Source organism: Protomyctophum parallelum, assembly GCF_964188405.1.
Source record: "Protomyctophum parallelum genome assembly, chromosome: 14".
In the NCBI taxonomy this organism is placed as follows: Eukaryota; Metazoa; Chordata; class Actinopteri; order Myctophiformes; family Myctophidae; genus Protomyctophum; species Protomyctophum parallelum.
Window position 1 is genome coordinate 11769750 of NC_139709.1, and position 25480 is coordinate 11795229.

General features: G+C 45.0%; 3 protein-coding genes across 3 annotated transcripts; 2 read left to right on the plus strand and 1 right to left on the minus strand.

The window, feature by feature from the left end:
- Positions 1 to 1536: 1536 nt before the first annotated feature.
- Positions 1537 to 19130, minus strand: LOC310870772 (splicing factor Cactin-like). Its single transcript, XM_083782076.1, has 14 exons — positions 19011 to 19130; positions 17815 to 18185; positions 16989 to 17192; positions 15732 to 15961; positions 14845 to 14931; positions 14045 to 14319; positions 13691 to 13786; positions 12665 to 12810; positions 11836 to 11998; positions 10049 to 10175; positions 9437 to 9629; positions 8540 to 8665; positions 6355 to 6680; positions 1537 to 2379 (listed from the first exon to the last, which is right to left on the minus strand). The coding sequence occupies exons 2-14, from the start codon at positions 18138 to 18140 to the stop codon at positions 1889 to 1891; spliced, it is 2790 nt and encodes a 929-aa protein (XP_083638202.1). The 5' UTR covers positions 18141 to 18185; positions 19011 to 19130; the 3' UTR covers positions 1537 to 1888.
- Positions 4208 to 4993, plus strand: LOC310870496 (dnaJ homolog subfamily C member 9-like; the record flags this gene model as incomplete). The annotated part of the gene is made up of 1 exon (XM_083781732.1): positions 4208 to 4993. One exon carries the CDS (start codon positions 4208 to 4210, stop codon positions 4991 to 4993), a length of 786 nt encoding a protein of 261 aa, XP_083637858.1.
- Positions 19131 to 19705: 575 nt separating the features above from the next.
- LOC310870773 (ubiquitin-conjugating enzyme E2 R2-like) lies at positions 19706 to 25240 on the plus strand (the record flags this gene model as incomplete). Its single annotated transcript, XM_083782077.1, has 5 exons — positions 19706 to 19903; positions 20714 to 20800; positions 21709 to 21806; positions 22494 to 22628; positions 23123 to 25240. 5 exons carry the CDS (start codon positions 19706 to 19708, stop codon positions 23337 to 23339), a joined length of 735 nt encoding a protein of 244 aa, XP_083638203.1. The 3' UTR covers positions 23340 to 25240.
- Between the last annotated feature and the right edge of the window lie 240 nt (positions 25241 to 25480).

The following is a 25480-nucleotide window of genomic DNA, read 5'->3' on the forward strand; positions in this document are numbered from 1 at the left end:
GTTAAGGTCTTCAAGGTGTTTTTGTTGACCAGTGAGGAGATCCTGTAAAGGAATCTTGTTCTTTGATTTACTTTTTTTATTACGTTGGTGGCCATTTTATCACTGGAAAGATTGGCCTCCAGGATGGAACATAGGTAGGTAATTTCATCTTTTCGTGTGATAATATTGTCACCCACTCTAACCAAGAAGCCATCTGCCTTGCTGAGATTACTATTTGATCCGAAGAGAATGGATTCAGTTTTTCTCGCACCCTCTTGAATTCTTAAGAGGTGACCCCAAGGCTAAAATACAATAATCAGTTGAGATTAATACAACTTTTACTGACGAAGATCACCACGTTCATCCAAACATCACCCTTTGGCTCAATGAGTGTTCACATGTCACAAAAAAATCACCCCAAGGGGAAAGTTTAATGTTGTGTCAACTGCATTGAAACATCCATCCACAGTCCACTCCTGCCGGTTGAGAATGATCAATGATCATCAAAAACTTTTTGATATTACATTTTAGGCTAGTCTCTCGACTCGGAGACAGTGTTGAAGATGGCGCTGCTTTTCCTTTCTTTTGCCAATGGGTTCACATATGAATGTGTTATGTAGGCCTAGTTGATCATGTCCCTTTATTTCCCTGTCCTGTCAAGTTTAACGTGAGCTTTTAGTTTAACTAACTAAATGGGACACAAACACATCTAAATCCATGGAACTAGTGTGATATGTAATCATTTAAATAATGTGTTATGTTGAGCACTCCGACTCTTTTGATCGGTTTTCATTTAGCAATCTTTGTCGCCCTCATGTGGACAAACCACAAGTGGACGTGTGTTTTAAAACTGAGTGTGCAAACCAGTACCCACACAGATTCTGTTTTTAACAGGGTTAGTCGGTTGGTTACACACAGATATATTATTTCCTCAACCTGGCTCTTAATTTTGAGACATTTACCATATTATTGAATTCATAACAAACCAGCCTGAATACGAGTAGCCTGCCTTACCGTTTGCCTCAGCCTGGGTTCAAGTCTCAATTTGCATTTGCAAATTAGAAGTCAGGTGTCTTTGGGATTAACAAGCAGTCACGGTGCAGGTCAGGCAAGACACATAATCGTGAACTCCGTGGCAGCTGTCAATCTCAAAGAGACCATAATTCTTATTAAAAAAAAAAAAAAAAATTGGCTCATGTTCCCTCCAGAATATTGGTGACGGTTACTTTTCAGAATTCAAAAACATGCACAAGTAGCAGATCTACATGCTCAAAATGTGCCACTTCACACCCCATTTTGAGCTTGCAGATTTGCTACTTTTGACACTGTTGTATGATCAAGTAGGGCGTTGATATAGGAAAAACTAAAATAGAGATGGGGTTTCCACACAACAGAGACAACATTGTACTTTAAGCATATTCGAATACTTTAACACAGTCATTCTTCCACACGCACGCACGCACATATGCAAAAAAAAGGCTCAATATCTTTAATAAGTCATTTTCAAAACACATTGTTTTTGGCCATTAAGAACCACAATACACAGTTATTTTTAACAACTAGAAAAGCTACTGTATCTTAAACGTACGAGTAGCCCACACATGACTAACAGCCTTCAGTTCAGAGGTTCTTACAGTTCTTTTCTTTTTCAAGGACCCCCATAAACTCTCAGAGTTACAGACCCGTCAATGGGTCCATTTGGATGGTGGTCCCTGGACCCCACGTTGAAAAATCTTTTTTTAATGTAGGGAATCAGAAAACAAAACAAAAATATATTTATCCGCAACCCTGCACATGGAAAAAAACTAATCACTGGTCTATACTGACCTATCTGAAATAAAGCATAAAAAGCTAAAAACACATTGTATAAAAAAAAGAACAGGGATTCATAGGTCCGTTCAGGCTCCTCTCATCTGCGGTAGCGGTACCTCTTGAAATGGAACCACAGCTGGAAGATGCCGTTGGCGAACTGGCAGCGGAAGCCGTGCCGGTGGGAGTACTCCCACTCGCGGTTGACGATCTTGAAGGCAATGTCCTCGTAGGGCGGGCCGGCGTGGAAGCGCAGCACGCCAAAGTCCTTGTTGTCGGAGCTGGGCTCCAGGAAGTACTGCGGCGTGGAGCGCTTGTTGATCAGGTCCGGGTAGAAGATGTTGAACTTGTAGCCCTGCACGATCTTGGGCGGCGGGTTGTCGAAGTCGTAGTGGGTCTGGTTGTACTTGTTCCACTCGAAGCCCGTGTGCACACGGTTGAAGAAGCGGGGCTTGCGTGGCCGGTACTTGTCGGCCCACAGGTACATCTTGCCCGTGACGGGCAGCTCCACGCTGAACTGGGCCTCGTCGTTGCCCATGCCCTCCTTGGCGCGCCGCACGAAGGCGTCCTCCGCACTCTCGCTGGCGTCGCCTGGAGGGAGAGAGGGACAGAGGGAGAGGGACAGAGATAGAGGGACAGACAGGGACAGAGTGAATGTAAAACAATGAAATACTGCTGCACATGCGTTTCCAAAGTTTATCCCAACCAAAGCTTTCCTATAGAGCACCGAAGTCTGCCGTCAATATCGGTAGAGGGCGCAAATCCACAGGTTCATGTACTTTTTATTTGCATTATAATCCCCATAGGGGGATTTTTAGATCGCCTCATAATAACTGTGTTTGAAAAATAAACATGTCATCCGGGCTCATATCACTCACATCACTCATATGGATATGAAAATGCCGCAGCTCGCTTGGTCTTCAACCAGCCAAAATTCTCACATGTCTCCCCCTATTCCGCTACCTCCACTGGCTCCCGGTCGCTGCCCGCACAGAATACAAAACTCTGATGCTGGCATTCAAAGCAACCAAAGGTATGGCTCCCCCATATCTTGCAAGTATGATTGAACCCTACCGCGCACTCAGATCAGCCAACGCAGGGAAGCTGGAAGTACCCTCACTAAAAACGCCGGGACAACGCTCCACACGTCCCAAACTCTTCTCCCTTCTGGCTCCAAAACTGTGGAATGCACTTCCCATTGCAGTCAGAACTGCAGCATCACTCCCAATCTTCCGCCGTAGTCTGAAAACCCACCTTTTCAGACTCCATCATGGCCCATAGCACTTACCCTACCCCCTTAGATAGCATTTCTGTAGACTTAGATAGCATTTGATACAGACTTATAGCATGTTATGTAGACAGCACTATAATTGCATTGTATATAGTCATAGCACGCCATAGTACATATGTATAGCATAGTAGTATATATATATATAGTTTATATGTATAGTCTCATAATATAGATATTCCACTGTTACTTTCTTAGCTTACGCATGTTTCATGAAAAATGCTTTTTTGTGATGTATTCCCATGCTTTTTGTTCTTGCTTAATGTAAATCGCTCTGGATTAAGAGCGTCTGCTAAATGCCTAAATTGTAAGAATCAACTGACTGAGAAAAAACGCTAATGTTACTGCTACTGAATTAGTTACATTTTCGCTAGAAGCAGACTGTATCATATATGAGTGACTGACTGTTGCAAACGATACAGAGACACCTCCCAGACAACGCTGAGACAGCTTGTTTATTTTTGGACCACAATGCTTATAGTAGACGATATTAAGATCACCCAATGTTATTCTCCATAGAGAAATTACTTCCGTGAGCCAGGGGAATCGAAGTGATGAGCGAGTTACGTCAGGACTTCGGTGCTCTTTTGTATGTATAACTATTTCTTAAAGCAAATGGCACAGTTCTTGTGGTTTTGTATAAGATAGTTAAATTACTATTATTTGTTTTATTCCCTTTTGATTGTACATACATCATTTGCTTGGACAATGCAAATATACGTTTCCACATGCCAATAAAGGTTTTCATTTAAAAAGAGATCGATATATATTAGGTCTCGGACCCCCATTTATTATTCCGATTAAAGATTCTAGTGCGGATCGCATTCTGTGACATCATCAGTCAGCTATGATGTCAGTAGCCTATATGATGTCAGACATATGGAGTCATACGTCATAAAGACAACATATCTTCAACTTCAACTCCAGTAAAGGATTTGAGTCTTTAATTAATTTAAACCAAAAAAATAAGTATGAAACGTATGAAGACACATTAGTGAAGGTTCGTCTGCAACCAGCTGGCAGTGCGTGCATACAAGGTTTTGTGGTTCCCTGGCCTATCAGGCAGACAGACAACGTCTCAGAAGCATCGACCTACCCACCCACCCACCCACCCACCCAGACCAGTGACAGATGGGTCTGCTGGAGGACTGCCAGGCTCTGTTTGGTACGTTGGGCCTCTACGAGGTGCTGGGTGTGGGCCAGACGGCGCCGGAGGCCCACCTCAGACGAGGCTACTACCAGAAGTCCCTGAAGGTCCACCCCGACCGGGCCCCCGGCGACCCGCTCGCCACCGCCAAGTTCCAGACCCTGGGCAAGGTGTACGCCGTGCTGACGGACGCCCAGCAGAGGGCGCTCTACGACGAGCAGGGAACAGTGGTGGAGGACTCCGAATCCTCGACCGATGCCGACGGCAGAGAATGGAGCCAGTACTGGAGAGCGCTGTTCCCCCAGATCACGGTCCAGGACATCGTGGACTTTGAGGGGACGTACGTGGGCTCCGCCGAGGAGAGGACGGACCTGCTGCGGCTGTACGGCGAGTGCCGCGGAGACATGGACAGGATCACCGAGGGCGCTCTGTGTGGACGCCACGAGGACGAGCCGCGCATCCGAGGCCTCCTGCAGGAGGCCGTGGAGCGCGGGGAGCTGCCCGCTCTGAGGGCATTCACGCACGAGAGCGGCAAGAAGAAGGCCCGGAGGAAACGGAAGGCCAAGAGGGAGGCGGAGGAGTGCGAGAGGATGAGGAAGGAGATGAACCTGCGAGAGGAGGAGGAGGAAGGGGATCCGAGCGCCGTGGTGAGGAGCAAGGCAGCGTCCAGGGAGGCAGCGTTCAGCTCCATGATCAGCAGTCTGGAGGAGAAGTACTGCCACAAGAAACCTGCCGCTGCCGCCAAGAAGAAACCCTCCAAGAAACTTTAATCAACTTAAGTTAAAATCAAATAATAATTTTGAAGAAAATGTTTAGATTTTTCACTCTTTGTTTTTCACTCTTTGTTCCATCTACTTGAACCCCAGTATCCATATCCTGGGGGGATCATTAGAATAAAGAATAGCTCACAACGTTGTGAGCTGGCAGATGAGCTATTTTTGCCATAATGTTTTTGTGCAGCAAGTATAAAACAGGACTTATGTGGTTAATCATGCTATCGATATAGTTGATTATAAAGAACTGTTTCTGGTCAATGCATTTATATAGAACATTTTAAATCACACCCATGTGAAGTGAGGGGTGCTCCTATCATTGCACATCATCATCCATCTATAAATGCACCATGCCTGACACAGAACTTCATATAGACAAATTCAGAAAGATTCTACTCGGAGTAGGTCCGCGTTTAGAGTAAACGCGCAAGAAAAGCCAGGTGTAGCTTGGCCGTAACCCATTTAGACAGATTAAAAAAAAACCTTTTTCTGAAAAACCTGTTTCTATGTCAGTGGTTCTCAAACATTTTCATGTGAAGGACCCCCAGAATGATATGCATTTGGCCACGGAGCCCCATCGCAAAATATTTTGTTCCCGGAAGCAAATATTTGAGTTAATAACGAACGTTTCCGTGATTAAAAAAAAAATAGCAGATCTACAAGTTCGTTGCACGGCACCACGCTATGAGTTTGTACTTTAGATCTGCTATTTTTCAACAGCTAAAGTTTAAAATAATGGTTAAAAGCTAAACACAGATCTCCAGGTCTCAATAGGGTAAACCATTCTGGGCGGTAACCCATTTTGGTGTTTCAAGCATTGTGTTACTTTAGCTATTGAAAAATAGCAGATCTACAAGCTCATAGTGGGGCACTCGGTGCCGCGCTATGAGCTTGTAGGTCTGCTATTTTTGAAAAATCGTGAAAATGTGGCGCAAATCTTTGAATATATTCTTTCAGAGGGTGTTTTTAACTCAAACTCAAATATTTTCTTCTGGGTGGTCACTGGAACCACATATTTTCAGATGGGTGTCGGCAGCCAATAATTACATATTTTTGGCTGTCCTCCTTGACATGGAAATGTTTGAGAAACACTGACATAAAAACATAGGTTTTTTTCAGAAAACGGTCATAATTTAGAAGACATTTTGTAGAATCGTCCTCAGGTCTCAATGGGGTTAAACCAAACAAAAAAAAATGCCGTCAGACCAGTTACACCATGAAAGTTAATAATAAGAAATGTAACAAATGACTTGTAACAATTACGATATGTACTGTGATGCCCAACATGACCAACCTGTTTATTGAAAAATCTAAATAAAAACAAAAAATCAACCCTAGCTGGTGGCTCGGTGAGTTACCTGTGACCTGCATCTGCCTGCGGGCCAGCTCCAGCCGGGTGATGTCCTCCTCGGGGGCGGTGGTGTGCGCCTCCAGTGGAAGCTCGGAGGCGCCGAGCAGGGTGGGACTGTAGCGGCCCGAATCGTACTCCGCCTGGCTCTGCTGGATCAGGTCCTCCTCCGTCAGAACCGACTCCACCACCTCCTCCTCACCCTCCTTCTTCTCCCCCTCCTCTCCCTCCTTCTCCTTCTCCTGTCCCGCCGTGGACGGCCCCGCCTCCTCCTCGTCATCTTTGTTCCGATTCGCCGCGGAGGAGGGGCCGGCCTCCCCCTCTTCACCCTCGTTCCTGTTGCAAAGAGACGGGTAGTCGTTAAGCAAGCGGTGCCTTCAAGGCGCTTTACATAGATTGTGCATTAACTGCATTAAATTCACACAGAAACATTCATACCGCGATGGTGGGGGAAACCATGCAAGGCTCCAAGCTGTACTTCGGGAGCAATTAGGGGTTCCTTCCGGTTGCCATGCAGCCGCTCTACAGCTCAAAACTAATCTCTCAAGAACAGATTCTGAGCTAACAAAAATATAATTCACCTTCAGGGTGATTAACCACCTCTGCCTCGCCTCAGTGGTTAAACTCCCTGTCGGTGAATTATCTCCCAACAATGGCCACCTAGCCAGATATGATCCCTTACTTATTTTATGTCAAGGAGACCCACAATTATGTATTTGGCTGTCGATCCCCATCTCATAATATTTTGTTCCAGGGACCCCCAGAAGCAAAGATTCGAGTTACAGAAGTTCGCTAAAAAAAAAAAATATATATATATATATATATATATATATATATATTATATATATATATTATATATTCAAAGATTTGCACAAATGCTCACAAGCTCAGAGCCACGCTATCAGCTTGTATAACTGCTATTTTTCAATAGCTAAAGTTTAACATAATGGTTAAAAGCTAAGGTGAGACAGATGCGTTCCAGGTCTCAATGGGTCATAAACTCAGGATCTGACCTGTAGATGTGACAGATGGTCAGAGCTCCGTCATGGTCAGAGCTCCGTCATGGTCAGAGCTCCGTCATGGTCAGAGCTCTGTCATGGTCAGAGCTCTCTGTCATGGTCAGAGCTCTCTGTCATGGTCAGAGCTCTGTCATGGTCAGAGCTCCGTCATGGTCAGAGCTCTCTGTCATGGTCAGAGCTCCGTCATGGTCAGAGCTCTCTGTCATGGTCAGAGCTCTCCGTCATGGTCAGAGCTCTCTGTCATGGTCAGAGCTCCGTCATGGTCAGAGCTCTCTGTCATGGTCAGAGCTCTGTCATGGTCAGAGCTCCGTCATGGTCAGAGCTCTGTCATGGTCAGAGCTCTGTCATGGTCAGAGCTCTGTCATGGTCAGAGCTCTGTCATGGTCAGAGCTCCGTCATGGTCAGAGCTCTCTGTCATGGTCAGAGCTCCGTCATGGTCAGAGCTCTCTGTCATGGTCAGAGCTCTCTGTCATGGTCAGAGCTCCGTCATGGTCAGAGCTCTGTCATGGTCAGAGCTCTGTCATGGTCAGAGCTCCGTCATGGTCAGAGCTCCGTCATGGTCAGAGCTCTGTCATGGTCAGAGCTCTGTCATGGTCAGAGCTCTGTCATGGTCAGAGCTCTGTCATGGTCAGAGCTCTGTCATGGTCAGAGCTCTGTCATGGTCAGAGCTCTCTGTCATGGTCAGAGCTCTGTCATGGTCAGAGCTCTGTCATGGTCAGAGCTCTCTGTCATGGTCAGAGCTCTCTGTCATGGTCAGAGCTCTGTCATGGTCAGAGCTCTGTCATGGTCAGAGCTCTCTGTCATGGTCAGAGCTCTCTGTCATGGTCAGAGCTCTCTGTCATGGTCAGAGCTCTCTGTCATGGTCAGAGCTCCGTCATGGTCAGAGCTCTGTCATGGTCAGAGCTCTCTGTCATGGTCAGAGCTCTGTCATGGTCAGAGCTCTGTCATGGTCAGAGCTCTGTCATGGTCAGAGCTCTCTGTCATGGTCAGAGCTCCGTCATGGTCAGAGCTCCGTCATGGTCAGAGCTCTCTGTCATGGTCAGAGCTCCGTCATGGTCAGAGCTCTCTGTCATGGTCAGAGCTCTCCGTCATGGTCAGAGCTCTCTGTCATGGTCAGAGCTCTCTGTCATGGTCAGAGCTCTCTGTCATGGTCAGAGCTCTGTCATGGTAACTCACATGATGTCCGCCATGATGTCCTCCTCGTCTTTGATGATGGGGAACAGGGGCTCGCTCTCCACTCCTTGTTCCTGCTTCAGCTTGAACAGCTTCTGACGCAGCACGTCCTGGTGTCTCTCCCTCAACCTGAGGACACACACACACACACACACACACACACACGTCATGTCAGCGGACTTCCTACCAGACCAGACCCCATGCATTTATGCAGCATGTGCTTATCTACCGTTAATTACACGGCTCGGTCGAATGCTCGATTCCGATTAGTCAATCGCTGAATTCATCTATGCCAAGGACAATGTAATTTACAACTAAATGTTGCTCTCAAGAATGTTTTAATTTTTATGTTTGATCATCACGTCCTTGTCCGAGGCGACCGTGACTGTCCGCCCGTGACATATTTTAATTACCATAAGCAAGGAAATACTAAAGCAGTAATAAGCAGTGTTTAATAATCCTGGGGACCAGCGCGCTTACAATTATCCCTTGCATACACAGTAGATTTATCCGTTTAATGTTCTCCAATAGAAACACCTTTTGACAAAATATTGATCAAAACATTAGTTGGCATCAGTTGGACTCTAATCATTACACTGAATGAGAGGCACACACACGAACGCACACACGGACATCAACATTGAAAACGGTCCTCAAAATTATGTCTATTTCTTACTTACCGGTACTTGTGGGCACATTTGGTCCTCCTCACAAGCATAGTAACGGAAGCATGCACACACAGCAGACACGCGTTCGAAAAAGCAGCAGTGTGACACACCGTGCTCTGGCCATGTACAGTTGTACACCCTAGTACCAGTGTTGTTTTTGGCAGCAGATTTTAGGCAGCAACATTTTTCGTCTTAGTTTTAGTCAACAATATAAATCCTGACTAGTACGCACCGTGCCCTGGCCATGTACACCCTGACTTGCTGCAGCAGACTCTCCCAGTAGCCGATGTCCAGGTTGGATCCTCCGGCGCGGATCTTGGACTCTATGTTGAGGTGCAGCGCCTGCAGCTGGCTGTACGTCTTGCCCTTGAACACGACCATGACGTCCGTGCCCACCGACGCGTTGATGCCCTCGCGCCGGTCCACTGAAAAAAACCAAAACAATGGAAGCAAAATGGGAATTAAGTGATGTGGTAGGGCTGTCACGATCACAACATTTAACCCAGTAACACCTGAGGCCTACAAATGCCTCCTAAAATCAGAAGTTCTCACACCGTCAAGATGTTTCGAAAACATTCTCAGTACAATTTTAAATAGCTATTTTGAATCAACATTTCGGTCGGTCAGACCTTCATCAGATGCCTGATGAAGGTCTGACCGACCGAAACGTTGCTTCAATGGGTTAAAATGAAATTTCATACAGATAATTGTGATTAACGATATAATTGGCAGATAAGTGTTAATAATGTTATACTTAAAAATATGAAAAAAACAACGGAAATATCTGATCTACAGCATTGTTTTGTTACAATGTTCTAGTGAACTAACTACACATGTCTCTTACACACAACGGCTCCCGTTCCCTTCCCAGAGGCCTCCAGCTTCCTGAGTTTACTGATCTCGTCCTCAGTGATGGTTGTCATGTCTCTCCAGAAGTCCACGTTTTTCCCCTGCTCCAGTTCCATGTACACCTGGCACCACACAGCAACACTCAGGTCAGTACAGAGTCCACTCCACACTTTACCCCCAACGCCCCTAACCTTAAGGTCCTCTAGCAGGTCGTCCTAACCTTAATGTCCTCTAGAAGGTGGTCCTAACCTTGTGTCAAAGATTTGTGCCACATTTTCAAGTTTTTTCAAAAATAGTGCCGCGCTACGAGCTTGTAGATCTATTTTTCAATAGCTAAAGTATAACATAATGCTTAAAACACCAAAGGGGGTTCCCGTTCAGAATGGGTAAGGTGGTCCTAACCTTAATGTCCTCTAGGTGGTCCTAACCTTAATGTCCTCTAGGTGGTCCTAACCTTAATGTCCTCTAGCAGGTCGTCCTAACTTTAATGTCCTCTAGCAGGACGTCCTAACCTTAATGTCCTCTAGCAGGTCGTCCTAACCTTAATGTCCTCTAGCAGGTCGTCCTAACCTTAATGTCCTCTAGCAGGTCGTCCTAACCTTAATGTCCTCTAGCAGGTCGTCCTAACCTTAATGTCCTCTAGCAGGTCGTCCTAACCTTAATGTCCTCTAGCAGGACGTCCTAACCTTAATGTCCTCTAGGTGGTCCTAACCTTAATGTCCTCTAGGTGGTCCTAACCTTAATGTCCTCTAGCAGGTCGTCCTAACTTTAATGTCCTCTAGCAGGACGTCCTAACCTTAATGTCCTCTAGCAGGTCGTCCTAACCTTAATGTCCTCTAGCAGGTCGTCCTAACCTTAATGTCCTCTAGCAGGTCGTCCTAACCTTAATGTCCTCTAGCAGGTCGTCCTAACCTTAATGTCCTCTAGCAGGTCGTCCTAACCTTAATGTCCTCTAGCAGGACGTCCTAACCTTAATGTCCTCTAGCAGGTCGTCCTAACCTTAATGTCCTCTAGCAGGTCGTCCTAACCTTAATGTCCTCCAGCAGGTGGTCCTAACCTTAATGTCCTCTAGCAGGACATCCTAACCTTAATGTCCTCTAGCAGGTCGCCCTAACCTTAATGTCCTCTAGCAGGACGTCCTAACCTTAATGTCCTCTAGCAGGTCGTCCTAACCTTAATGTCCTCTAGCAGGTCGTCCTAACCTTAATGTCCTCTAGCAGGTCATCCTAACCATAATGTCCTCCAGCAGGTCATCCTAACCTTAATGTCCTCTAGCAGGTCGTCCTAACCTTAATGTCCTCTAGCAGGCGGTCCTAACCTTAATGTCCTCCAGCAGGTCGTCCTAACCTTAATGTCCTCTAGCAGGCGGTCCTAACCTTAATGTCCTCTAGCAGGTCGTCCTAACCTTAATGTCCTCTAGCAGGTGGTCCTAACCTTAATGTCCTCTAGCAGGCGGTCCTAACCTTAATGTCCTCTAGCAGGCGGTCCTAACCTTAATGTCCTCTAGCAGGTCGTCCTAACCTTAATGTCCTCTAGCAGGTCGTCCTAACCTTAATGTCCTCCAGCAGGACGTCCTAACCTTAATGTCCTCTAGCAGGACGTCCTAACCTTAATGTCCTCTAGCAGGCGGTCCTAACCTTAATGTCCTCTAGCAGGTCGTCCTAACCTTAATGTCCTCTAGCAGGACGTCCTAACCTTAATGTCCTCTAGCAGGCGGTCCTAACCTTAATGTCCTCTAGCAGGTCGTCCTAACCTTAATGTCCTCTAGCAGGACGTCCTAACCTTAATGTCCTCCAGCAGGTCGTCCATGTCGGTGACAGTGAGTCCGTTGAGGAACGTGTACGGTTCGTGCATCTCCACGGCGAGGTCGTCGTCCTCAGCGCTGATGTACTTGGCCAGGAGGTCAATGGGTTTGGCTCGGCCGTCACGGATACGGATCTTTGACCTACACACACACACACACACACACACAGTTTGATATGCGTTAGGGTTAGACCACGGAGCCCCATTCCATACAGGTCTGGTACAATGAGAAACAGGGGTATACATCAGTGTTTGCCAAACCTTTTCATGCCAAGAACCCCAAAGATTGACACTAATTATCCCCGCGGACCCCTATTTGAAAGCATATGCCAAGGACGCCCAGTTTAACAGGCATTAGTCTACGGACCCCCATTTAATGGCTATCTCTATTTCTGAGACCCCGATTTATATTGTAAAATCAATGTGAATTTAACTCTGGGAGTGTACAAATGGAACAAAATGGACACGTTAGTATCCTGTACACTCTCAGGGTTACAGACCCATAAGGGTCCATTTTGGTTGCTAACTATCATTTAGCTGAGGAACCCCTGGAACTCCCTCAAGGACCCCTAGGGGTCCCTGGACCCCACTGGTATACATAATGGAATGTGGAGAGAAAAGACAAAGACACACACACCTTCTGTTTTTGCAAACCGTTAGTAAAGTACATTCAATAAAGAGACAGTGGCTGTGTCAGTGGTGTGTCAGTGGGTGTGTCAGTGGGTGTGTCAGTGGCTGTGTCAGTGGGTGTGTCAGTGGCTGTATCAGTGGCTGTGTCAGTGGCTGTGTCAGTGGCTGTGTCAGTGACCTCAGCTTGGCCTGGTGCAGGTGGAAGTTGTCTTCTTGCTCCGCCCAGGTCTTGAAGTGCTCTGCCTCCTTCTCTCTCTGGAGCATCTCCAGCTCCGTCTCCCTCATGGCCTTCTCCCTCTCTCTCTCCAGACGCAGCTGTTTCACCTGCGTTTGGACCCATAGTAATACATTACATTGACCCATACAGTAATACATTCTCCAGCTCCGTCTCACTATTGGCCTTCTCCCTCTCTCTCCATCTCCAGACGCAGCTGTTTCACCTGCATTTTTACCCAGAGAGTAATACATGAATGAACAGGCTCGCACGAGCACACATATGATCACACCTCAAGAGAACTGTCTCTTTTTTTACTTTATTCGTCGTTTATTTGGTCGGGACAGTGTATAATTGTATATTGAAGAACATTACATTAAAAATGCAGTGTAAATAGACCAGATTTAGCAAAATTTGCTAATTTCCATCTGCAGTCCCCAGACATCAAACAATGCAAACAGGACTGACAAACAGGACATAGCATACAAATACCTAGTACATTTCAAACGTAATAAAACTAGTAAGAATAAGAAATAAGAAAAGGGCAGAAGAGGAAGCTTGTCTCGGCAAACCATGTGACTCCCATTGGAAATTTATTGCGAGCTGTGCGACACACAGAAGACACCGACGAGACAGCTAGCTGTCTCTTAGGTGTGAACGCCCCCATAGACATCAAAGGGGGCTTCAGCCCCTGTCCTATACCCATTTATACCGTCCTGAAGGCACTGCATTTAGGATAATGTTGCCCAATAATAGCAAAGAATTGCTGATCTACAAACTCCTAGATCGGAGGTATGACCCATGTCTTGCAGTATACATTTTTGAGGGGCTATTTTTATTTTTAAATATTTTTCTTTAAAGTGAATTCATAGTATAATAGTGATTAGAGAGTAAATAAGTAATTGACATTGATCTGTTTGTTTTACATCACCATAACATCACCTAATCAACATGAGATAGACTTTAATATATTAGCGCACCCTACAGTACCTTCTGTAGCTCCCTGCGGTTCTCTTCTTGGATGAATTTGTTCCTCTCCTTCAGGCCTTTCTCTGACATGTGGCCGATTCCCTTCTTATCCAATGCCTGGGAACCAACACACACACACACATTGTTGTTTTATTTCTATATAGACGGGGGGAGGGGGGAGAGAGAGAGCGAGAGAGCGAGAGCGCGAGAGAGCATATAGCCTTGGGTCAGGATTCAAATCCCAGGTCACCTGCAGGAACAACTATAGCCCCATTCATATCATGCTATATTATGAGTTTGTGTGTAGATCCTATCTCAATAAATGTGCATATGTGCATGTGGTAGTTTGACTGTGTGTGTGTGTGTGTGTGTCACCTTCTGCCACTTGAAGGTCCCCAGCAGGTTGTTGTCTCCGAAGGGGTTGTCGGCGTTGGTGTAGCCCATGTACTCCTCGCTCCAGCCCATCTTCTCCCTCTTCTTCCTCTCCTTGGCCTCCTTCTTGGCCAGCCTCCTGGCCCTCTTCTCTTCGGGGGTCTCAAGAGCCTTCAGCATGTCTCTCTGCTTCTTCTGGTCCTCCTTGGTCTTCACGCCGCCGCCGCCGCCACCTCCTCCTCCTCCTCCTCCTCCTCCTCCTCCTCTGGCCTTGCCCTCTGAAGCAAGAGTTATTAAGAGTTGACCCATTTAGAAAAGGCCTTCGTGAAACATACCGGTATACCAAACTTCACAGAATTTAATTCGGAAAAGTACCGAAAAAGACCACAAAGGCGATCTGCACGCAATCCCTAAAAGACTACAATTCCGGCAGTAGGTCTAAATGGGTTCAATAAAAAACAAATTAATTAATGAATTGAAAAAAAAAAGAAGAAATTACCCTTAAAAACAATAACGATAACTGGAACTGTATTGTGTGTTAACAAACTTAAACTAAACTCAAAACGTCCCTGTGGACACACAAATTGTCTCCTTAGGTGGTTCCCTATCACAAAAGATATCCACGAAATCCAAGTCTCCATGGGGTGAGTAAACAATAGAAAATCCAATGAATCTATGAAGAAAATACGTAAGTCTTCGTCAAAAATAGCTACGACGCATTGTGAGCTTGTAGATCGCTATTTTTGCTAGTCAAAACAAAATAACAATAAATTAACTATTGAACAATTCAAAACGATACAAACCTGAAGCAGAGCTGTCAGAGGAGTCTGTCGAGGCGGAGCGCCCCCTCTGGCGGTCCCTGGTAGCGCCCCTCTCGCTCCGGCCGCCTCCTGAGGGTTTGTCAGTCAACATCATGAGTTTAGTTGAGGACACTGACTGCCATGGACGGAGATCTCCGTCTTTTCAAACCCAACCATTCTGACGGCCCACCGCGGTCCCGTCACTAGCCGCGGTAGAATTAAATCATACCTCCCGCTGTTGTCGATCGCCTCTAGAGTGTTTTGGCTACATCTAGCTGCTTCAGCCACATCCGGGATAACATCCGGTCCGTCAGTAAAAGTGCTCCGCTGCTATAAATCGAGGGGCGCTATGATTTCATGGATTAAATAACCCTGGGCGTTCAGGGTGTTAATGCTTTGCATTGATTCAGTTTGAGAACGCGCTATAGAACCCGCTATAGAACCGTCTATCAGCGTCTCCGTGTCTAGGAGAGCAACCGGAACTGGTTGGTCTGTCAGTAAAAAGGTTCCCCTCTGACTTGAACCATAGCCGAGAACGTATTCTAAAAAATGAAAAAACGGGTGGTCGCGATCCTCCGGCGATATGATTGCTCATGTGTGCCCCTTGAATAAGGCACCTCGCTTTAACCCATGTAGACCTGAGGCTGAGATTCTACAAATGTCTTGAGCTTGTAGATTTGCTATTTTTCAATAGCTAAAATATTTACGTAACATAATGCTTAAAACACCAAAAGGGGTTCCAGAATGGGTTAAAACAGCATTGGCACATGGATGGACAGAGACTGAAACAATCGGCCAGTCAAACTATACGTATTTACTATTTAATACTTTTATACTAGCATTAAAATAAACCATTATTACAGGTTCTGTAATAATGGTGACAGGCCTACCTCCGCCTCCTCTCTCCCGATCTTCACTCTTGTTCCTCCCGTCTCTGCTCCGGACGTCCCTCTCTGCCCTCCTCGGGTCGCCTCTGTCTCTGCTGCTGCTCCTCATCCGGCTGTCCCTGTCCCTCCTGACAGGACTGTCCTTGTCTCTCCTGGCAGGACTGTCCCTGTCCCTCCTGGCAGGACTGTCCCTGTCCCTCCTGGCAGGACTGTCCCTGTCCCTCCTGGCAGGACTGTCCCCATAACAACAATTAAGTTGACCATCACACAAATAATTGTGATTAACCTCACACATGGCCACGGAGTCACAGACTTAATTAACGCGTATTTCATGCAATCCCAGGTGGATACTACAGGTACGTGTTTTAACACCTTTTTGAGCATTCTATTAATTCATTGTTAACTTTAAGTGTGTTAAATATTGTAAATAAAATATACAAAGAAAGTATTGACACATATTTAAAGCCTCACTTTGGACAAAATTACATTTTATTCATAAAAAGTCTGTATGGCAGATCCCCTGAGCAAGCAGGCAGGCTCTATTAGCAAAACAAAAAAATGACAGCACTAGGGCAAGAAACCGGGTTCAAATATGGGGCAGAAGAGGAAAGTGCTGCTTTAATAGTTTTCTACTTACCGGTAAATGACTATCTATAAATGCACCAAGTCTCTGTCTGTGTGTAATCCACATAACTCGAGAACCATTCGCCCCACGACTTCAAATTCGACACACGTGTTCCACACCACCGCAGGGGGTGTAGTGGCCACGTCGGTCGGACCCGGTTGTCCAGAACCGCCCCAAAAAGGCCTCTGCCCGGGCTCTGGACAGGGCCCCTGCCCGGGCTCTGGACAGGGCCCCTGCCCAACGTCCATATTATGGAGCTGGCCTGTTCTGACATTATTCTGAAGTCTGCATATACTCCATATTCCGTCATGCCTGACAAAGAACTCGATATATGGGCATAATAGGGACATTGCCATAATATCTGGGTGGGACATGCATTTCCAACTTGCATCGTTCCAAGTAGGCCTGTGCCCAACGGGCACCACTGTAGAAGCCCCACGGGCACTGCTCTAGTTATAATTAAATAGCTGATCTACAAGCTCACAATGCGTCACAAGCAGTGTAAGCTTTTAAATCAGCTATTTCTAATAACTTTTACTTTTTTTTTTTTTTTTTTACTTTTCAACATAGAAACAATTATGACGACAAAACAATTGTGATTATCTCAGAAATGTGTGATTATGTAACAGGCCTACCTGTCCCTCTCCCTCTCCCTCCTGTCAGGCGGAGGAGGTGGACTCCTCCTGGCTGCACCTCCTCCTCTCCTCTCAGGCTCTCTGCTACCTCCATCCGAGGAGGAGGAGGAGTTGGAGGCTCTTCTCCTCCGGTCTGCTTTAGAGTCTCTCCCACGATGATGCTTCTCACCCCGGTCCCTCGATTTAGGACCATCTGAATCAGAACTGACACAGACATGGAAATTCAACTAATTTTCAACATTTTACTCTGTCATTAATATACCTGAGAAAAATCATTAACATTATTAAGTAGACCTTGGTGATGTCACTGAGATGTACTTCATAATGTTACCGATTATTTTTCAGACATCCAGTTCTAGGCAATACAGAATGGGGGGGGGGGGGGACTTATTTCTATTATCTCCACACAACTGCTTCAGTTAGTGTTCCATGATTCCATCCAGTACCAATTTCTGTCTGCTCACTTCTTTGTGTCGTCACTTCCAATTTCACTTGTTAATCCTTTTTATGATGAATTCCTGCTCTGTTCTTTGACTATATAGAATTGTCTATGTGTACGTCTCTAAATATTTTGATGAATTGCACAAGGTGGACCCTCTTGTAAACAAGTGTAATGCTTAATTGGGTTGTCCACTCACAGTTAACAGTTTGTATTGAGTTTGTGCTTGAAATGTACTGTACTTCGGCAAACTGTTAATACATATTTCAATCAATCAATCAATCAATCAAACCTTTCATGCACCACAAATCGCCCGGGTTCCTTGAAATAGCAAAGTTTCATAACCGCACAGTTTTACAGAGAACATTTACACCACCAATGTCCTACCTGGATCGAACCCTGGGGGCTCTGGCCCCTCGCCGCCTCCTGTCCTCCTCTGATCCGCTCCTCGACGCGCCAGGCCGGGCTCGGGGCTCTCTGCTCCTCTCAGGCCGCCGTGGGAGCGCGGATCCCGGGCTGCTGCTGCTGGACCCGCCGCTGTCGGACCTCCCGCCGCGGCGCCTCGGGCCCTCACCGACCCCAACCGGCGGACCACGGCTCTTCTCGGCGGAGCGGCTGCTGCGACCCCTTATTCTGTCGGGGGATCTGGATTTACTGTCTCTGCTACCGGCTCTGGACCTGGAACGGGACCGACGACGTCTCTTCGACGCCATGGTGGACAGTCAGGAGCGGACGCACTGCCAAGTGGGGTCCGGGTTCTGCTCCGTCGCGTAAATACTAGAGAACACTGTAGTCATATTATTATGAATCACATGGTTTCTGTGTTAAATGTTCAATGTGATTGTTAGAGCCATGTTTGTGTATTAAAATGTAAGTCGTTGATTCGTTACTCCAAAAAACAACAACATCAACAACAATATTTTCTTTAAGGCCAGGCGAATCCAAGGCCAACCTACCAAGGGGGCTTAAGTTACCATAATATTATTCAGCACAGGTTGATGGCGTCACTGGCTGTGATAGTGGGGGAAGGGGAATACACAACTATGTTTTTATATTTATTATTATACACTCATTATAGCTAAATCACCGCTATACACTTTATTACGACGTGTGGTTGTCCTGAGTACCGACGTGTGATTTAAGGAGGTGACAACAAGTGCTTTTCAAACACAAAACAACCTCCAGACAATGCAGTAGTGAAATGTAGTTCTGCAACAAATTCCTTTTAAATAAATGAACATTAGCGTAATTTTTTTTTTGATTGTACAAGAAGCATGTTCACGTGACACGTACAGACCAACTCTAAACCAGGGCTGCGATATGGATACGATCACAGCAATATGTCTGAATATACCTAAATATGTATTGTGGTGATAAATATCAATTTTATTTATATATATTTTTGTAAAATAGCCTACTGTTTAAAAAAATCTAAAGTAGCCGACCTAAAAGCTGAAAGCTCACAAGTAGAGAAACACTAGATTTTTTTATTGCATATCACAATATATCTAGTCTCATATCACAATGTCAATATAATGTCACCGATGCATTATTATATAATAACATATTATTACCAAACACACGTTCTGTTTATGACGGGGCGTACTACATCTCCCACAAGGCACCGCGGTCCCCTGGCTGAGAGGGGACTCTTTTTTCCTCTCAACAACACATTCTTCTTTCTCCAGCTGAGCTGTTGGAACAGGATCTGCTGCTGCTCTGAACAACCGTCAACGTTGACAAATCCCTTTACAACCGACTGACGTCGTTTTGTTCTCTCGTTATATGTATACACAACTAGCTCATAAAAAGGGGAACGTAGTTTTTAGGGATAGCAGCAGGACTGGAGCCCTCAGCCATAGGGTTCAGTTGTCAGCTCACGTTAGCACAGCACAGCAGCTATCGTTTTAGATTTGCAGCTTATCCGGGGTTGACCTGCTTGCTTGTTGTGTTCAGGATCCAGGACTAGTTATACCCCACCGGGTGGGGACAGACCCAGACAGAGGGCCATGCTGGGGTCACTTGACACCGATCATCCGATGTATCGATCCAGCTAAAAAATAATAAGCTGCTCGCTTTTAGTGGAAAAGAAAAGACATTCAACAAAAGCCTTTGTCTGTCCGACTTTGTGCGCAGCAGCAGCTTCGCCAGGAGGATTGGCCTTGTTCATTGTCCCCCGATCCACAAACACAACAAAGAGGATCGTTTATTTATTTTTTTATTTTCTTCAATCAGATCGAACATATCTTTTAGGAGAATCTTTTTTTATTTTAATAGAATGGCTCAGCACGGAGGAGGTGGCGGCCCCACTCATGTGGCGAGCTCCCAGAAAGCTCTGATGTTGGAGATGAAAAGCCTTCAAGAGGAGCCCGTGGAGGGCTTCAAAATAACACTGGTGGACGAGGCGGATCTGTATAACTGGGAAGTGGCTATTTTTGGGCCCCCAAACACTCATTACGAAGGGGGGTACTTTAAGGTGAGAGGGAGACTTTGTTTATTACATGGTAATTAATTACATAACTGACAGGTGATCATATTGATTGATTACTTTCTTAGACAGAAATGTAAACAAGTGTAGTGCTTTATTGGGTCGTCCACTCACTGTTAACAGTTTGAAATTCTTTAAATGTACTGTAATTCAGCAAACTGTTAATACATACTTCAATCAATCAAAAACCAAAACAACAGTGTGATCATATTAATGTGTCTAAGCTAATTGTGTACTACACACTCGGTGAAGTTAATGTTACTATCGTTGTTTATTATTGTATGTCTTTAACATGTCTATGAATTGAATGCATACAGTCTGAACACAATGGAGACAACAAGCCCCATGTGGGTCTTTGTGTTATTTTAGCACTCATTGTAAATCGTATCTCTGTACAATCTGCAAACTCTTCATAAAGTATTCAATCAATAATAAGAATAGGCAACTGTGCATGTTGATTTTTGGGGGTTCCTGTTGAGGTTTGGGGGAGCATGAATAAGACAAATGTTAAAGTCCATAGTCTCGGCTGCCACATCACGATGTCATGTCTGAAAGCCAGAGTTGGAGGGGCTGGCGCCCCTAAAAATGTAGTGACTCAGTGAGTTTCCGGCAGATTTGGTTCCATTTGTACACTGAGTTACACATTGATGGCATTACTGTGTGATAACACATTTACAAGTAATACAAATTGTAATACAAATTGATTTGATTAAAATACACATGGAACCGTTTTATATATATATATATATATATATATTTTTTTTTTTTTTTTTTTTTTTTATATTTCTTGTCCCCTAGTCTCGGGTCAAGTTCCCTATCGACTATCCCTACTCTCCACCCGCCTTTCGCTTCCTGACAAAGATGTGGCACCCCAACATTTATGAGGTGAGTATATTAATTGCAGTCTGTCACTGTGTAAAGCTATTCTGAGCTTTGCTCTGTAGAGCACTGCTTCCCTGCCCAAACAGTTGGGTAATTTTTGTTTACAACATTTTGTTTTCAATTATTATTTCACAACTTTTTCAAAAATAATTCCAAAAAAGCAACGAAAAAATTGATTAAAAATAAAATGTCTCTTTTTTCAGTAATTTCACAAAGAATTAAAATAAAATAAATGCCATAACAAGTCAAATGTTTAAGTAGTACTAGTGAAAATAGCCGATCTGTTGTGAGCTTGTAGATCTGCTATTTTCACTAGTTTGGGTCCTGGAGAGATATCAAATGTCTCTTTTGGGTCACGGGCTAAAATGGTTTGGGAACCATTTTAGCCATTCAGTTGCAATGAGGGTATGCGTGTGACATCATCATCATACCCGGAAGTTATGCGGGAACGCCAACTGAGTGGCAAAAAACTACTTCCTGGCATTGACAGCCCATACATCCAAACTGATTGCATTACATGACGTTAAAGGACATTAAACTCACCGTGTCACTCACTTTATGCATGTGCATACACCGCACAAGCTCCCGACATTTACACTTTCGAGAAAGGGGTAAAGAATGGAGAAAGAAAGAGGAAGACATGTCATATGTAAATGTCGTCTAATATCACTCATATAATATAAGCAGTGTCAACTGTCAAGTAGATACATAAAAAGGTGGAGTTTGAAATGGCAATAAAATGGGTCAGTTAAAAATAGCAGCAGATATGTAGTGTCACGGTGTCTTGTGCAGGAGAGACATCACCTTAGCAGCAGAGATCAAAAACATGTCCCGTGTACATGAGTAACACATGCTTCAGTTATTTTTTATTGGTTCATCATTTATTTATTTATTTTCTTTGTGGTTTTCAGAACGGAGATGTGTGTATTTCCATACTGCACCCCCCAGTGGACGACCCCCAGAGTGGAGAGCTGCCTTCAGAGAGATGGAATCCCACCCAGAACGTTAGGTATGCGCATGCACGCACGCACACGCACACACACACACACACGCCACCAACTACCAAGTCTTCATGTTGGATCAGAACACGGTAATGCACTGACTGCCCTTGTTGTGGATCCCTCTCCCTAGCCCAGTGGATCTCAACCTTTTCAGGCCGTGATCCCCCAAACATATTCATATTTGAACTGGGGACCCATGCCCTGACAAGCACTCGGAATGTAGGACATGAGGCGTTACACTGTACATATACAGTAGTAATCTAGAACCATGCAAGACGTCACCTGTGGCAGATGCCACATATATATATTATATATTTAAATTATGTTTAAATTTGTCTCATGTAACGCCAACCCCGCTATTTTCAGCAATGGGTTAAGTGGTCATTTTAAAGTAGCTCTGGGCATTTAACCGAAAATATATTGAAACCGACATTTAATCCCATGATCGAGAAGCGATGTTTACAATACATTGTGCACTTCTAGTAAAAAGTGTTGTAACTTGTACGTGATTCAATGACTAAATATTACTCAAAACATCAGAATACCTTGTTCAGAACAGAAGTGCATTTTAGACTTTTAATGCAAGTAACTCATTTTTAATGCAAGTAACTCGATTTGGAAATTGAAATCAATTGTTCATATCTTCAGTATTATAATTAAACTACTAATGGATGGGCGTGTTGCTTTGCCTCCAGGACCATCTTGCTGAGTGTGATTTCCCTGCTGAATGAACCCAACACCTTCTCCCCCGCCAACGTAGACGCCTCCGTCATGTACCGCAAATGGAGGGAGAGCAAGGGCAAGGACCGAGAATATGCAGAGATCATCAGGTAAAACACCCCCCGCTCGAACACTGGTGTTTCCCCAGCTAAATGATGGAGAGTTGGCAACCACATGGACCCTTTATAGACCTTTAACTTGGAAGGGTCCATTTGGTTTCATTTCTACACTCAAGAGCACACGGTTGTGCTCGCCTGCATTTTAGGCAGTATCGGCAGCCTTTGTGATACTGCTATCGGTATCGGAAGAACTCCAGTTGCAGCCCTAACAACACAAGTCTAACCAATGACTACCGGTAGTCTAAACTAAAGTATGCACCCCAGGTAATGCATCAAATTCATATAAATAGTCCTCTAGGAAGTGAGCCAAAAACTATAAACACTGTAGGATGCCAGGTCATCTGTCTACATAACATGCTATCTAAATTGCATTTTTAGCCTTCGCATAAGCCTGCTAGGGCAAGTGCTACGGGCTAAAGTGGAGTCTGAATAGGCGAGTCTTCAGGCTACTACAAGTGTGGGCTGACACTTAATTGTTTTAACAGGAAACAGGTGCTGGCCACCAAGGCGGAGGCGGAGCGCGATGGGGTGAAGGTGCCCACCACCCTGGCAGAATACTGCGTGCGCACACGCGCCCCACCCGCGGACGAGGGCTCCGACCTCTTCTACGACGATTACTACGACGACGAGGACCTGGAGGACGAGGACGAGGACGCCGATTGCTGCTACGACGACGACGACTCGGGCAACGAGGAATCATGACGAGATTGAGAGTGGAATCTCCCCCATCCAACCCGCACCCCACCCCCTCCTCAATCTAGCTGCAATACACACCCCCCCCCCCCCCCTTTCCTTCCCGGCCGGGATGTCAGGGATTGTAGGACTATAAAAGCCTCATTTGTGCTCTGTTGGCAATGAAGGCGCCGCACATCGGAAACAGACGATGCACAATCTTGTGGACCGTCTATTTCTGACGTGTGGCACCGTCGTGCGACTAAAGTATATGTTGGCTTTATCCAGAAATAATTCACGTCGCCTCAGTTTGGAGCCACTTGGACCCTATAGCGTACCTACCTATTCTGGGGCTAATATTGGGGGGGGGGGGGATTTTTGGGACAAAGATATTTAGTCTTGAACGAAAGCGGTAGGGGGCCTGGGTATAGAGCCCTGTCCATCTAAAGTATAGGGTTTAAGTGGTCAATTCATCAACAGCAAATGTTGTTTTTTGGTTTGCTGTTTTTTTCTTTTTTGCTCTCACTCTGAACTCTTCCAGAGACTAAAATCGGATGCATCAGCTGGACAGGGTCTGATCTGGTTAGGATTTTGCACCAGCATAATTGTGCACCTATAATATTAAAGGTATATTCAGTGATTTCACTTAATTCAAAGATCACTTATTTTTTTGTTTTGTTGTGATAATCCTGCCTACTATAGAGTGTGCTGGCCATATAAGGAGTTCCTCCCTGTCCCCAGTTAACCCCTGGGGGTCAAAAAAACTTAGGTTTCGTTTTTGACTCTCTATCCTGATTGGACGAAAGGCTGGGTCCCACAGCCAAAAACGAAACTTAAGGTTTTTTGAATGAAATCACTGAATATACCTTTAATTGTTTTGCAAATTGTTAACTGAAAACATAAGGTGAGACGTAACAATTTAAAGAAGACAACAAAGCACTCATGGCAAAAGATAAAATCCCTGGTGCTGGGCAAATACAAAATGGATCATCCTCCCATGTACAGTAGTTTAGTTTAATTAATTACCACATCATTAATGCGGCTATGGCAGTGCTTGGCGAGCTTAACAAAGTCTAAAGTTTAAAGGACAACAATATTTGTTTTAATACTAGCTGTACTTAATTTGCTAGACCCCACCCACTCACTAGTCTGCCTAGCAACACCGCGGCTCACTCTGAGTGAGACGCTCAACAAAGTTGATGTTGGTATGTTGACTCTTCCTCAGACGAGACGAAGAGCTTCCTTTGACTGAAGAAGGCCTGGATTAAGACCTTTGTTGATCCCGCTGGGGATCAGCGGTAAAAAAACAGTTCTCAAACATTTTCATGTCAAGGACACCCAAGATTATATGTAATTGGATGCCGATCCCCATCTGAAAATATGTTGTTCCAGGGAACCCCCCCAGAAGACTTGAGTTAAAAACTTTGGCTCTGAAAGAATATATATTCAATGATTTGCGCCACATTTTCATGATTTTTCAAAGAAATAGCAGACCTACAAGCTTGTAGCGCGGCACCGAGTGCAGCGATATGAGATTGTAGATCTGCTATGTTTAATGGCTAAAGTATAACAATGCTTAAAACACCAAAAGGGGTTCCTGCCCAAAACGGGTTCAAATGTATGGGAGCAGGATGATCCAGTGTGTGGGGACTGGGTTTTTCTACATTAGCCAACAGTACCATTCATAGCTATATCCTATTGATACCTTATCTGTGCAACGACGAACACGTAATCATGCCACTGTCAGAATGAAACCTGTGGCCACTACACTGGTGCAAAGGCTTAACGAATCACGTCCTATTAATATTAAAGTCTCGCTGCGTAAAGGCCATGTTGGTAGTCTTTTTGGTGACATCCTCCGGTAGCTCCTGTTTTCCATTTTGAACCGCGATTCCCAGAATGCAGTTTAAAACTAAAACGGCAGAAGTACCGTTCCAAAACGAACGCTGCAGGGGCCTGTAGTACCGAGGATATTTCATGATATAATATATTAACTTTAACATAAATAAATACATTTCCGGCACGAACATATCATGTGGTATGGCTGTTGTTAAACAATATATACCAGTGAAAGATTAAATGGAAGAAAATAATTGTTCAATTGTAAAGGTTACAAGGTATTGACTTTAACAATTTCCATGGATGGAACTGGGTCATGCACAGCTGTTGTC

Excerpts from the sequence above, each read along its gene's own strand:
- LOC310870772 (XM_083782076.1), bottom strand. The coding sequence starts at position 18,140 with ATGGCGTCGAAGAGACGTCGTCGGTCCCGTTCCAGGTCCAGAGCCGGT. Across the intron at positions 10,176-11,835 it reads ACCTGCTGGAGGACATTAAG|GTGTACATGGAACTGGAGCA; the intron begins GTTAGGACGTCC and ends GTGTGGTGCCAG. Across the intron at positions 9,630-10,048 it reads GGGAACGGGAGCCGTTGTGT|TGGACCGGCGCGAGGGCATC; the intron begins GTAAGAGACATG and ends GGTTTTTTTCAG.